Source organism: Schistocerca serialis, chromosome 1, assembly GCF_023864345.2.
Source record: "Schistocerca serialis cubense isolate TAMUIC-IGC-003099 chromosome 1, iqSchSeri2.2, whole genome shotgun sequence".
Lineage (NCBI taxonomy): Eukaryota > Metazoa > Arthropoda > Insecta > Orthoptera > Acrididae > Schistocerca > Schistocerca serialis.
Window position 1 is genome coordinate 674618125 of NC_064638.1, and position 14247 is coordinate 674632371.

Below are 14247 nucleotides of genomic sequence, written 5' to 3' on the forward strand. Positions count from 1 at the left end.
AGTAATACATGTTGAATGATAAATCAAAAGCAATGTTCTCAAAATCAGAATAACAATGGCTACTAAAATAAAGTGGTACCATAACATAGAAGACGATTCTAAATGATTGCTGGGATTTCGCGACATTTTTAGAGGCAATGGAAGATTATTCTTACTGCAGTGATGACATATATGATTTACAACACTACATTGATTTCAATGTGTGATTTGATTTTTTAATATTTCAACAATCATTTAGAATTACCATACAAACATAAGCAAAACTAATCTACAATTTCTAGTTATCAATTATCCTGCTAAGTTCCTGAACTTACATATTCTGTTCCACTTCCTTCAAACGTTCCATCACCCTGAAACAGATTTTCTTTCTCAATATTTTTTCAAAACTGAATTGATATCATTTATTGAGTTTTCAAAATTATAACATTCTTGTTTTGTAAAACTAACTATAAATAAACATTATACACAAGACCATGCAATATTTGTATTACAATTTCCATGCATTTACAGAACCACTCTTCTGAGATGTATGAAAATAATGAAATATGGTAGTCAATCTATGTCAAATAATCAAAGTAATATTCTGCCAGCATGAGGAGAAAATAAAACATGGTATCAGGAGAATTGCGATACTCCAAACAATTAAGTACTGATTTTGTGTTAATATTTTACTCCCTGTCGGCCAGTATGTAACAAGACACATTTCGAAAGTCAAAGTTATGAAAGGTGGCTGAACAAAATTAATTCTTTTATAGTGAAACACAAATGTACTTTGCACTCTAACATATCACTTCTCCTGTGATAGCCTTATTAACTAAATCTCTTGATCACTGATAGTAATGTCATGTTACAGCAGTTAAAAATTTGACTCTGTCAACCTTTGTATGGTCAAATATCACAGTTTTGTGCATGAATGAAAATTAACATAAGCTAAAATCATTGTAGGTTATCAAGTATTACTTATAAGTAGAGATGTATGATTATATATATCACCTAAAAGATTTAGGATTTCTTGGGCATTAATAGTGATAGTATAGTAGAAATCAAAACTACCTGAAATGATTTTGGAGTGAAAATGTACAGAAAATGATATTATTGACAACACAAGGAGACAAAAGGACAAAAATAATTATGAATAGAGAGAATTTGGGCTGTGCGTGATTGTAACTAACTATAAAGAATGATAGAAAGCAATTAAGGTGCAGTACTGATACTAATTTGAGAACAGAATGAGAAACATTGGTATTCTGTAAGAGAAGGAGGATTTTAGGCAGCAGCATGGAAATATGATGTAGGAAGAGATGGATTAAGTGTTTTGTGTATAGTGACCTGTCCAATGCCATAACTCGGACCATAAAGAGGGAACACAGGTAGTTGTTAGAGACTTTTGAAATACTAACATGGTGGAGAATGTAAAAAATAAAATGGATAGTGTAGTTTATTAATATTGATGGTACATCGATATCTTTCCTGCATGAACAGTGTCAGGTACTTATTTATTAATTTTTATTTCAACATATTTATGTTAACTCTGTTTCAAAATACCAACTTTTTCTTAAATATTTTGTTTCACTTCGAACTTATGATATCGTGACAGTGTGGCATCATACTTCTCTGTTTACAGTTGCCACGACGGATTAGTCAACAACCAGTGACTGTAAGTAGATGGGATCTGTTCTGTCAAGAGCATTATTGGGTTTTATTGTAATACAGAAATAAAGAACTAAATATATACCTGTAATTGAGTTATCTAATTAATGTACTTAAAATGGGTAATCTCCATTAAGTGTTGGTTTATGGAGGATATGCTTCGCTCACACTATTAATATTTGTATTCAGAGGAATTATCTATCCAAGAAATAATTAAGATACACTGATTTATTCAAAATAAATAATGAAAGTCAAGATTTTTATTTAAAAAAAATAAACAGTTTGCCTCTCTGAAAAAGAAATTATCATAGAAATTATAATAACACTACAATATATGAAACAAAATATTATTAATCAATCTCATCAAACTTTTAATAATCGTTGGATGCTACTCACCCCCAATTTAATACTTATGAAGTTTTGTTCTGCATGTGAAAATAATTAATCTTGAAACAGTATAGCATTCTCTACTCAGAATTGTCAGCCAAGCCAGCCTAGGAGGGTAGTTTGAAAAGTTTGTGGAATTACCATCAGATGTAATAGAGAAGAACAATGAAGTTTCCTTGTAATAGTACATCATCCTTTATGAGTACAAATGTGATGCATCAGTGTTCTGAGTACAGGTCTATGATGTGGAGGTTTCTCTGATTTTGTTCACATATAGTGATTTGAGAAGATGGAAAAAAACAAGAGTTAATCAGTGATAAAGTACTTTGTAAAGAAAGGCATCAAAGCAAAAGAAATTCGTTCTGATTTTCAGAACACATTGGGGGTGACACTGTTCCTTTGTATTCAACTGTTGCCAAGTGGAAAAATGAGTTTAAATTTGGTTGTAATGACTGATTCATGTAGTGGTTGCATATGCAAAGGGAAGAGTACTCACTGGCCACACACGTCTGCTGGAAACAATGAATGTATCCGAGATGCTTTGACACAGAGCACTCAGAAGGCCACAGGATAGACAGGCTATGAACTTCAACTTCCTCAAACGCATTCTGTAATTACACCTGCATATGAAGCCTTACAAGTTTCAGTTACTGCAGTAGTTGCTTCCCAGCTACCATAACAGACGGTATGAATTTTACATTTCAATTCGCCAAGATATGGCAGGTGCACTTTTTGATGACTCATCTTACTGGGTGAATTGACATTTCATCTATCGGGTAAATAAATCACCATACTGTAAAGATTTGAGGTTCACAAAATCCTGGCAATATTGTTAAACATGAAAGAGACTCACCAAAACAATGTGTTTTGTGTCATTTCTGTTCACAAAGTTTATGAACCTTTCTTTTTTGTGGAAGAAATTGTGAGAGGAATATCATATCTGGACATGCTGCAAAACTGGTTGTTCGCTTGGCTTCATTATGTATATCCACATATCCACACACACACACACACACACACACACACACACACACACACACACACACACACACACACACACACACAGAAGACAGAGTATTTGTCCCACTTATTTGTCCTTCTTATGGCAACTACTCTTCAAGAACTGAGAAATGAAATTATTAAAGCTGTCAATTCAATAAATGGGGACCTGATGTTTCATCTGTGGTTACGCTTTAATTAAAAGAAGATAGATACACTCTTGTCTTTCAGAAAGTGTGAGCTACTTCCATTGGAACATTCATGAATACCTGACTGCTGGTCTATATCTACATCTACATGGTTACTCCTCAATTCACAATTAAGTGCCTAGCAGAGGGTTCATCTAATCATTTTCATACTACTTCTCTACCATTCCACTCTTGAATGGCGTTTTGGAAAAAGGAACACCTAAATCTTCCCATTCAAGCTGTGATTTTGCTTATTTCTCCCTACATAGGTGGGTGTCAACAAAATATTTTTGCATTCGGAGGAGAAAGTTGGTGATTGAAATTTCATAAATAGATCTCGCTGCAAAGAAAACCGCCTTTGTTTCAGTGACTGCTACCCCAACTTGCGTATCTTACCAGTAACACTCTCACCCCTATTGTGCGATAACATGAAATGAGCTGCCCTTCTTTGCACTTTTTCGATGTCCTCCAACAATCCCACCTGGTATGGATCCCACTCCGCACGGCAATATTCCAGCAGAGGACAGACAAGTGTAATGTAGGCTGTCTCTTTAGTGGGTTTGTCGCATCTTCTAAGTGTTCTGCCAACAAAGCACAGTCTTTGTTTTGCCCTTCCCACAATATTATCTATGTGGTCTTTCCAATTTAAGTTGCTTGTAATTGTAATACCTAGGTATTTAGTTGAATTGACAGCCGTTATATTTGTGTCATTTTTCGTATACCCAAAATTTATCGGATTTCTTTCAGTAGCCATGTGGATGATGCCACACTTTCTTTGTTAAGTGCCAATTGCCACTCTTCGCACCATACAGAAATTCTCTCAAGATCATTTTGTAATTGGAATCGATTGTCTGATGATTTTACTAGACAGTAAATTATAGCGTCATCTGCAAACAATCCAAGGGGGCTGCTCAGATTATCACCTAGATCATTTATGCAAATCAGGAACAGCAGAGGGCCTATGACACTACCTTGCAGAATGCCAGATATCACTTCTCTTCTGCTCCATGATTTACAGTCCATCATTATGAACTGTGACCTCTCTGAGAGGAAATCACGAATCAAGTCACACAACTAAGACAATACTCCATATGCACACAATTTGATTAATAGTTGCTTGTGAGGAACGGTATCAAAAACTTCCTGGAAATCTGGGAATATGGAATTGATCTGATATCCCTTGTTGATAGCACTAATTACTTCATGGGAATAAAGAGCTAGCTGTGTTGCACAAGAATGATATTTTCCGAATCTGTGTTGGTTATGTATCAACAAGTCATTTTCTTCAAGGTGATTCATAATGTTAGAGTACAGTATATGCTCCATAATCCTACTGCAAATTGAGGTCAGTGATATGGGTCTGTAATTCTATGGGTTACTCCTATTTCTTTTCTTGAATATTGGTGTGACCTATGCTACTTTCCAGTATTTAGGAACAGACCTTTCGTCAAATGAGCGGTTGTATGTGATAGCTAAGAAAGGCGCTATTGTGTCTGCATACTCTGAAAGGAAACTGATTGGTATACCATATGGTCCGGAAGACTTGCCTTTCTTAATTGATTTGAGTTGTTTCACAACACCTAAGACATCTACTTTTATGTCACTCATGCTAACAGCTGTTCTGGTTTCGAATTCTGGAATATTTACTTTGTCTTCTTCCATGAAGGAATTATGGAAAACTGTATTTAGTACCTCCACTTTAGTGCCACCATCATCGGTAACATTTCCATCGCTATCGCACAGTGACAGTATTGACTGGTTTTTGCCACTGGTGTACTTTACAAATGACCAGAATCTCTTTGGGTTTTCTATCATATTTTGAGACAATATTTCATTGTGAAACTTATTAAAAGCATCTCGCATTCATGTCCACACTAAATTTCGAGCTTCTGTGAATATTAGTCAGTCTGGGGGGTTTTGTATTCTTCTGAATTTGGCATGCTTTTTTCGTTGTTTCTGCAACAGTGTTCTGACATGTTTTGTGTACCATGGTGGATGAGTCCCGTCTCTTATTAACTTATGTGGTATTAATCTATCTATTGCTGTTGATTTTGTATCTTTGAATTTGAGCCATATCTGGTCTACACTTACATAATTAGCTTGGAAGGAATGGAGACTCTCTTTTAGAAAGGCATCAAGCGAATTTTTATCTGCTGTTTTAAATAGATATATTTTGCGTGTATTTTTAGTGGTTTTGGTTGGTATGGTTTTGAGCCTCGCTACAATGACCTTGTATTCACTAATCCCTGTATCCATCATGACACTCTCTATTAGATCAGGATTATTTGTGGCTAAGTGTTTGTGGCTGTGTTCTATCGGAAAGCTGGATTTTTTTCATGTATGCAATGTATCCATTCATACAATCTTTCATCCCATTCTGCAAATCTCACAGAGAAGGGTAAAATATAGGGACAAGGAATGAGTCAAGATATATATTAGCAGAACACAAGTAAATCAGCAAATATAATCTGTGCCCTGTATCAACAATAAACTATCACTCTATCACCTAATACTACTTATGTTTATGCCAGCTAAATTAAACCAATTAGAAAGAAATCTGCTATTGTATATCGTCAGTTGTTGTTGTTTACCTTCTGCTGTAAGGTTAATATTTACTTGATTACATAGGTAATTCGAAAGCGAACAGTTACCTTCACTAGCAAACAGATAATACCATTTGCATTACTACACATCATGTAGATTTACAATAAACACTGTAACTTGCAGGACAGCTAACAGAACTTTTTAATCCTTGAATATAAGATGCCCAGAAAATTTGTACATTGTTTTGCTAATTAATTACGTTCTTAACTTTCTTTCAAATTGATAGTGCTTCCCAATACCCTGCTTTATGTTAGTCATATGCTTGTTGAAAACCTTTGCAATGGAACACAAAACTCCACTCTGATCCCTAGACACTAAGGTAAAGTCTATACGAAAATAATTTTTGTGTCTTGTGTTGTCAACATGTAGAGCATGGTTCAGCTGAAACTAATTTTTACTGTCAGTAACAAAACTCACTAAGGAGTACATGTAGTGCAAAGTGGAAGTAACAGTTCCAAGAACCCTCAAAGAAGACATGTTTACCTGCTTCACACTTTATTCTCACAAGTCATTTCTGCTGAAAAAAGACTGTAGTTATATTAGGTCTAATATCCAAAAATTCCATAATAAAACAGGGAGTAAAAACAGCTACATAGGTAAACACACTTGCCTTTATCTCAACACAATGAGAGATACTTCTATGAGCAAAATATGATTAACACAGCCTCATTATTTGTTCATCTAGTGTTGACTCCATTTTAACTTGTTTGGTAGACTCCAAGGAATTTTACACAGTGTATTTCATTTAGTGTACGACCATTAATGTCCACTTCTGGTGCTAAAAAGTCATTTTTGATTTTTTGAAATTGCATATTACGAATTTTTTTGAGATTAAAACATAAATCATCATCATGAACCAATTGTAAGACTGTTCAGCTATAAGCTGCATTAAAGTTGAGTTTTAATTTTTGATTGGCTTGCTTCTTTTGTCAGTTAACATCACAGTTTTTTTAACTGCTGTGGCTAGGTCGACACTCCTTAGTTTACATAAAGGCCTTCCAGCTATCAAATTTCATTAGTAAGGAATTAAATATAATAGTGATTTTCCTCCTTTAATGGTGAATGTTATTTATAATTTCTAAAGTAATGCTGTTAAAGTTCCTACATAAAGCACATATCACATAAATTATAAAATGGTTGAAACAAATTCCCCCCACAAAACTTCATTATCCAGATGATTCAATTTGTTGTCCTGATTGTAATGACCTAATTAGTTTCATCAGAGATAATGGTCATCAAAAGTTATTGCAAATTATGAAGTTCCATACTTCTAGCCAAGGCAAAATCTTATGAGCTAATTGGAAAATTCAGAAAGAAAGATCACTTCCAAATTGAAGAGCTATTTTTCCTCTTTTCAGGAAAATATTACATTAACCTAAACTCAATTAGTCTAAAAGATACTGTCAATTAAAGATTTCACCTGGTCCGAATTTTTAGTTCCAAATATAGCCAAATTACTGTAAATTTCTGGGATCTGTTGATATTCCTTCAATCACCCAATTTTTCTGAATATATTGACACCCTCATTAAGGCGAATGAGTTCTCAATTAAAAACTGCTAAATTTTCAGTAACTAAAATTATCATACAAGATGAATCCTGTGGTATAAACCCAGAATTCCCATTGTGTAGGCATAAGTTAGTGCTGCATACTTTAATAGATACTATTCATGAGAAATAATACACAAACAAAATATAATAACAAAATCAATGGCAAATAAAAGATGACCTTCATGACCCATATATTTTCTAAACTATTATAAATTAACAAAGTTCAGTAATATCCACAAGCAATTCTTTAGAAGGGCAATGCTTGCACCATATTCAGTCAGTCTGTCGTTAGGTTTCTGGCAGTCCATTCATAGCCTTCAGGTGATATGGCTAGCCTGTTCTGTAGCCCCTTCTTGGAAACCTTTTGAGTTGCATTTCCATTTGTGTAAACCGGTCTGAGAGAACATGTTATATAGTAATGAGAAACAGACAATCTGAATGTGTGTTTTGGATCATTTGAACAATATCTGTTACTAACAACAGTTCTGTGACTTTTTCTACTTAATTGAATGTGAAGCAACATAGGTTCACTTCATCTGTACTGTGTGAAGCTTTACTTTTTTTGAAGAAATAAGAACTACCATCCTCCACATATGTCCATGTGTCTAAACATTATTAGAGACTGTAACAGACATGGTCATTAATGGTAGGCTCTTAGAACTTTGAACTTTAAAAGAAACTTCTGACTATTCATTTTAAGAGTCCTACAGCAGCACTTTCGGGCGGTGATCCAGTGAAAATGTGCAGCTTATTCCATAACAGGTAGGACTAATTTACATGACACTGTTAACAAACAAGATTTTAGTGATAATTACTTGCATAATGGAGACAAAGGCAATGCCACAAATAAAGAAATGAAATGCATAAGTTTATATGATGGGTTTCTGCATAACATTTGTGCATTGTGACTACATCATGTTACATTTGACTACACTGAAAAGCACAGACTCTTATGCACTGACATCAAATATTGCAGTCCATTCCAGTGTCATAAAGACAAGTTTATCAGGTATATTGGGAATATAGTATCCAGAGAAGGCATGGCTCATAGTTTTGATGCTGGGGAAGGCTGTGACAGTGATCGATAAGAACTAACCTAGACCTTGGGCTGCGCTATAAATTGCCTTGTCATGAGAACCAAGATTTGTGTTTGTATTTTTTTCCCTTTTTTTTGGTGTGTGGGGGGGGGGGGGGGGGGGGTGTGGATGGGGAAGGGGGGGTGGAGGGGGGAAGGGAGGAGGGGTGGCAGGGGCAATATCACATGATAGCCAAAAGTTTATATATTCTATCTTCTTTCTGTTTCATAATCAACTACTACATAACACTGATGGTAACATCAAAATAAAATCTATAGGTAGCATATTAATCCTCCAATGTCACATTTCCCAATACTTCATTATAAAAAAATCATACAAAAAGCTGCTTTTGGAGAGATATTTAATGCTGTGTGTGTTAACTATGCTGAATGCTTGATGTTTTTGGTGTTTTCTGTTCAAATTGAGAGATGTGTAATATTGTGTGTGTTCAATCTGTGGCACTTATGAGTTTGTGCAATAAAAGAGTAAGATTTCTGTGACATTATGAGTCTCCTGCAGTGATTGTGATTTTTGAATGAAAAAAATAAGTATTGAATTATGACTGATTCAAGTTGTGACATAGAAAACAATTTTCACTGGTCCATATTCTCTAGCATGTTTACACAATGGAACATACTCTCTTCTGAGAAAGCAAGCTTTAACACATATATAAAATCTAATATTACAATACACAACTATACTACCTATGACACGATCATGGTCTCACAAGCTTAGACATCTTATAATGTATGATACCCTAATTGCCAATATGACATTAACTGACATTTAATTATAACAAATCATACTACGAAAAACAACTTTTTGATACATCTTTGATGCACCTTTGCCTTGAGATGGAATACTTTCATAACATACATAAGCTGTGAGGATGGGGCGTGAGTAGTGCTTGGGTAGCTCAGATTGTAGAACACTTGCCCACGAAAGGCAAATGTCCTGAGTTCGAGTCTCGGTCCAGCACACAGTTTTAATTTGCCAGGAAGTTTCATATCAGCACACACACCGCTGCAGAGTAAAAATCTCATTCTAATGACAAGCTTGACCACCCTATAAAGGACAAAGACTTTCCTTCCAGTTGTCAGCCATCTCCTGATGAAAAACATGGTGATTGTCTTCAAAAGCTTGAGTTTTAGCTCAGAGTTGTGGAATTATTTCCTGGATCAATATGGTTAAAGCAATGACGTAGCCATTTTACAAACGTGAGTAATTAGCATCTAGCGTAAAACAGCAATCACACACCTTACAAAATCCTCTTAAAAAGTCTTGGAATTCATAAACTTACATCACAGTACATTTACTCCCTAACTGCATTGATGGTTTATAATGATTTTCAGATTTTATGCCTACAGACATAAGAGAAAAAATTAATAATAACTGAAAATTCAATAGGAAATTATATACATATAATATTAGCCATTGCTTCTATAAATTATCTGGTTATCACATAAATTATATAATTAACACCAAAGGAAACTTTGTTTTTAAGAATAAAGCTTGCAAACTTTTCAGATTACAATAAACTTCAGTGCATATGTGTTTGAACTGCCATTTATGCAGTAATTATTTACTCTTTAGCAACAGAGTAAATGCTGATATGAAATTTTAAATTGGAATTTTAAATAAAATTAATGTTATTGTGGACAATGGTGAAAGTTTATTATTTTTAATTTTTTTATGACATGTATTCTATATTCTATGCACATTGTGCATTTTTTGGGTTTGGAGTTTCCCGCATTTTTGTTTTTTCCACAAAACACATGAACTTTTTTCTGGCAAGTGTGAAGATAAATGAGCAAAAGTGTCATTCAGTTACTGCTAGAATCTTCTTTCTCTCCTTTCAGTTTCTTGGAGGATGGCTTGCATTATTTCTTTGTGTTAAGCCTACACAATGCATCTGATGATATTTATTAGAATCAGTGAAAGCAGAGAAAATTGGTGCACCAAGCACAATTAAAGAAAGGCATTTTTTGCAGGCATTCATTTCCCAACCAATGCGCAATGTAAATAAAATTTATTTTAAACAAAAGGCAAATTGAAAACATTATCTGTGCCACTTACTTTTCATTTACTTCCACAGTGCATTTCATGAGCTTACACCGTCATCCTGAAGTGGATAGAGTAGTTTAAATGTGCATTTCTTCTCCTACATTCAGGTAGTTGTCTGACTTAAATTTCAGTTTGCTACTAATTAGTTACTATGTGTCAGTTGTTGACATGACTGTAAAGCCATACATTATAAACAATATGAGTTCTGAAACTTTCTTGCAGATTAAAACTGTGTGCTAAATGGTGACTTGAACCAGGAACTTTGTCTTTCGCAGGCAAATGCTCTACCTGCTCAGCTACCCAAGAATGGCTCATGACCCATCCTCACAGGTTTACTTCCACCAGTACCTCATCTCCTATCTTCCAAACTTCACAGAAATTCTCCTGTAAAACTTGCAGGACTAGCACTTGTGGAAAAAAGGATGTTGTGGATGTGTGGCTTACCCACAGCCTGTGGGATTCTTCCATAATGAATTCTCTAGAGGCCGTGGAAATTGATTTTGAGGAAAGCAGAAAGAAAGTAGAGCTGGAAATAGGTGTAAATTTAAACAGTTAGTAGCACTTGCACAGCTAACAACAAGATAGTTTTGAACCCTACACAAAAGAGAATGGATGCTGTTACTGGTTCCCATGAGAAAAACAAAACATAATATGAAAATTTTTGAAATGATAATATGCAAGAGCTAAAAAGTCAAACTGATCAGATTAAAACAGAATTGGAGGATAGGTTGGAAACACAAGTATAAATCATGGGTAGGCCTATAGTTGTTATTGAAAAAGAAATGGAAACGGTACACGAAAATGTACATTCTAAGCTTGTGGAAATTGGAAATAAAGTCAATAAAGTTCAAAGTGTACAGCACGGTGTGTCTACTGTACCTCATGGAGCTTCTTTTGTTAGCTGTAAGAAATTTTATCACTATGAATCATATTGTGATGTACACCCCCATGATTTTATTGGAGAATTCAGTAATTTGCCAGAAAACTTGAGTGATAAGGAAAAGGTGACTGTGTTGACAGTCTTGTGCGTAGAGCAACCATAATTAATAAACCACTTCTGCTGTATTTAATCCTTTATTTTTAGATCACTACTAGGTTCATGGCACTAAAAGCCACATCTTCAGGTGAACATAAATGTTGCGTAGAGTTCCAAGCGTTTCAAGCCTAATGTTTTAGTTATATATTCATCTGAAGGTGTGGCTTTTAGTGACATGAAAACGGCAGTGATCTGTAAATAAATGAGTAAATACAGCTGAAGCAGTTTTATAATACCAAAGACGAAAAGAAGATTTTTGAAGTATGATGTGTATGGTTGGTCACAATCTTATAGGTCATGGGAAGAGTTTAGGAAGTTATTTTTGAATGAACCTTGGTCTAAGGATTAACAGCAGAGGATTTTAAATGAATTTTGTGAAGGAGATAGGTATGACCCTTGGAAGGGTAACATTAAAGATTGGGTCAATAAACTTAAGTACTTAGATAAGAAACTAGGTAGTAATTCCATAATTATAGGATTAGAAAACAAACTGCCTCAAAGAATTAGGGAACTGCTTTTGCCTACTCCTAAGAGTATTATTAGCAATTTTCTGAATAATGTGGGAAAAGTAAAGCATATGAAACCCATATATGAGAGAGCAGAAGTAATTTTGATCTCAGAAACCAAGTTAGAGGAGACTATCAAGCAACTAGAAAGAGAACAACAGAAACTGGTAAGAAGAATGATAAATATAGAGACAAAAAGGAACAGACAGAATGCATATAGAAATGACAGAAGAAATTTATTGACAGAAGTAGGGGGAGTAATAATCACAGACTCAACACGAAGACTGAGATTTACTATAGTGGGGCTTGGATTGAGCTAGGAACAGGAAAGAGCCACACATGGTTAGAAACAAACTCATGAGGACTAATATTCATTTTTAGTAATAAACAGAACTATTTTCAGTGGAAACAATCTCACTGACATTAATTAGATGGAACAGATGAAACTGAAAAACAAATAAATGACACAGAAGAATATTTAACAGCTCTGTATAGGAAACATTGTCAGAAAAGTATCATAATGGTATGAAGAAATATAAACAATTGTGAAAAGCAGAGAAATTTAAATGTCTTCCTTTATGGTCAAATATCAAAGAATCAAAAATCCAATGTAACAATATTATGAAAATGAGGAAGGCCTTAATGGCCAAAAGCTTTAATTGTGAGTGTCTTTTTGTTGTGCCTATCTGCGACTCAGCATCTTCGCTTTTTCGTCAAACAGTGAGAACGTAGAACAACTGCTGATCCAAGCACAGGGGAGTAGTGACAGTGATGGTTATAGTGGTTCAGGTAATGATAAAAGTAATGATAAAGGTGGTAAAGAATTTACTGGTAATAAAGAAGAGAAGAAGAGGGAAATATCTGAACTGGATTATGACAATGAAGGTGGTATGAAAAATAAAGAGAAAATAAATGTTGGAAGTAAACAGAGCAGTAATGAGAAGGAATGAGGGACTAGTGAATAAACAAACTGGCAATAAAATCCTGTTAACAGTCACAATGATAACTGAAAATCTAACTAATAAAGGAGTGGAAGTTGAGTTTATTGATTCTTGTCAGTTTGTCTTAAAAGAAGTAGCGTGGCCTTTTTCTTGTGGTGTTAACAATGATAAAGTTTACAAAAAACCGCTGAGCACAAAATGCAACGAGATGCTGCTGTCATTGCTTCATGACATACATTTTCGCCTGAACAACTGCAACAGCTACGTGAGCAAATTGTGACATACAACTTGTTGGTACAAGATCAGTTACACATGCTGCAGCCGACACTAACCGAGCACGACATGCAACAAAATGCTCCTGTCATTGTTCCACCTCTGACTGCTGACAATCCTTTGCCGTTACTACTAGCTACAACTAATACCCTGACGATCACGCTACATGGATCTATGTCCCAGATGTCACAACTGTCATCATCACGCCACCTCAAGTAGAAATTCTACGTTACTGATGTGATACAAGTAACTTATTTACGCTGCTGCAACCTTTCCTTGGTAGTTCCAGACATTTCGTTTCTGTACCACAGCATAACCAGCCGCATTCCAGCGCCGCTTGCTTTGCCGCCCTCTTCACTACCTCCGCAATGTATAATCAACACATCTGCCATTTCGACAAGTGAGCAGCTTTCCGCTCTGACACACGACCGTGCAGCAGTTTCGCGTGAGCAGCTTGTAGCCTTACGACTTGACCGCAGCGCCGACAGCAACAGCACACATGCAGCTCCAGTTCCATCAAACTGTGTCGCCTCTCCATCACAGACCAGTGGTTCATCCACCAATTCGACTTCTTCACATTCACATTACATCTCATCACCTTCCTGCTCCAACCATGGTTTCGCCGACCACGTCTGCCTTCCACCACCTCTCGCCGTCGCCATGCCTCATGCACAGGGCTCATGGCCACACCCCCCCAACCTTTGACCATTGCTGTTTCGCACATCAAAACACCGACACTGTCAACTCCACTTGGAACATCCTGCCATCTACCGCTGTAACACATTCAGCGTCCACGGACTCTGAGGTGACGCTTCCGTCTACACCGAAGTCATCCGTCGCCAAGGTTAGTCATGTGCAGCTTGCTGTTTTCTCCCCTGCTGTGACATTAAGCACCTCTATAACTCCGTCATTACAGTGAGTGTTAGTCATCGGGCATTGCTTATGCAATCTGTTAATCCACAGCATGCTTGCTC

General features: G+C 35.7%; 1 protein-coding gene across 1 annotated transcript in view; it reads right to left on the bottom strand.

The window, feature by feature from the left end:
• LOC126423533 (collagen alpha chain CG42342-like) overlaps positions 1-14247 on the bottom strand; it is a 649892-nt gene that overhangs the window by 257942 nt on the left and 377703 nt on the right. The window contains exon 16 of the mRNA XM_050087251.1: positions 315-350. Coding sequence (XP_049943208.1) covers positions 315-350 — 36 coding nt within the window. The remainder of the gene's footprint in view (positions 1-314; positions 351-14247) is intronic.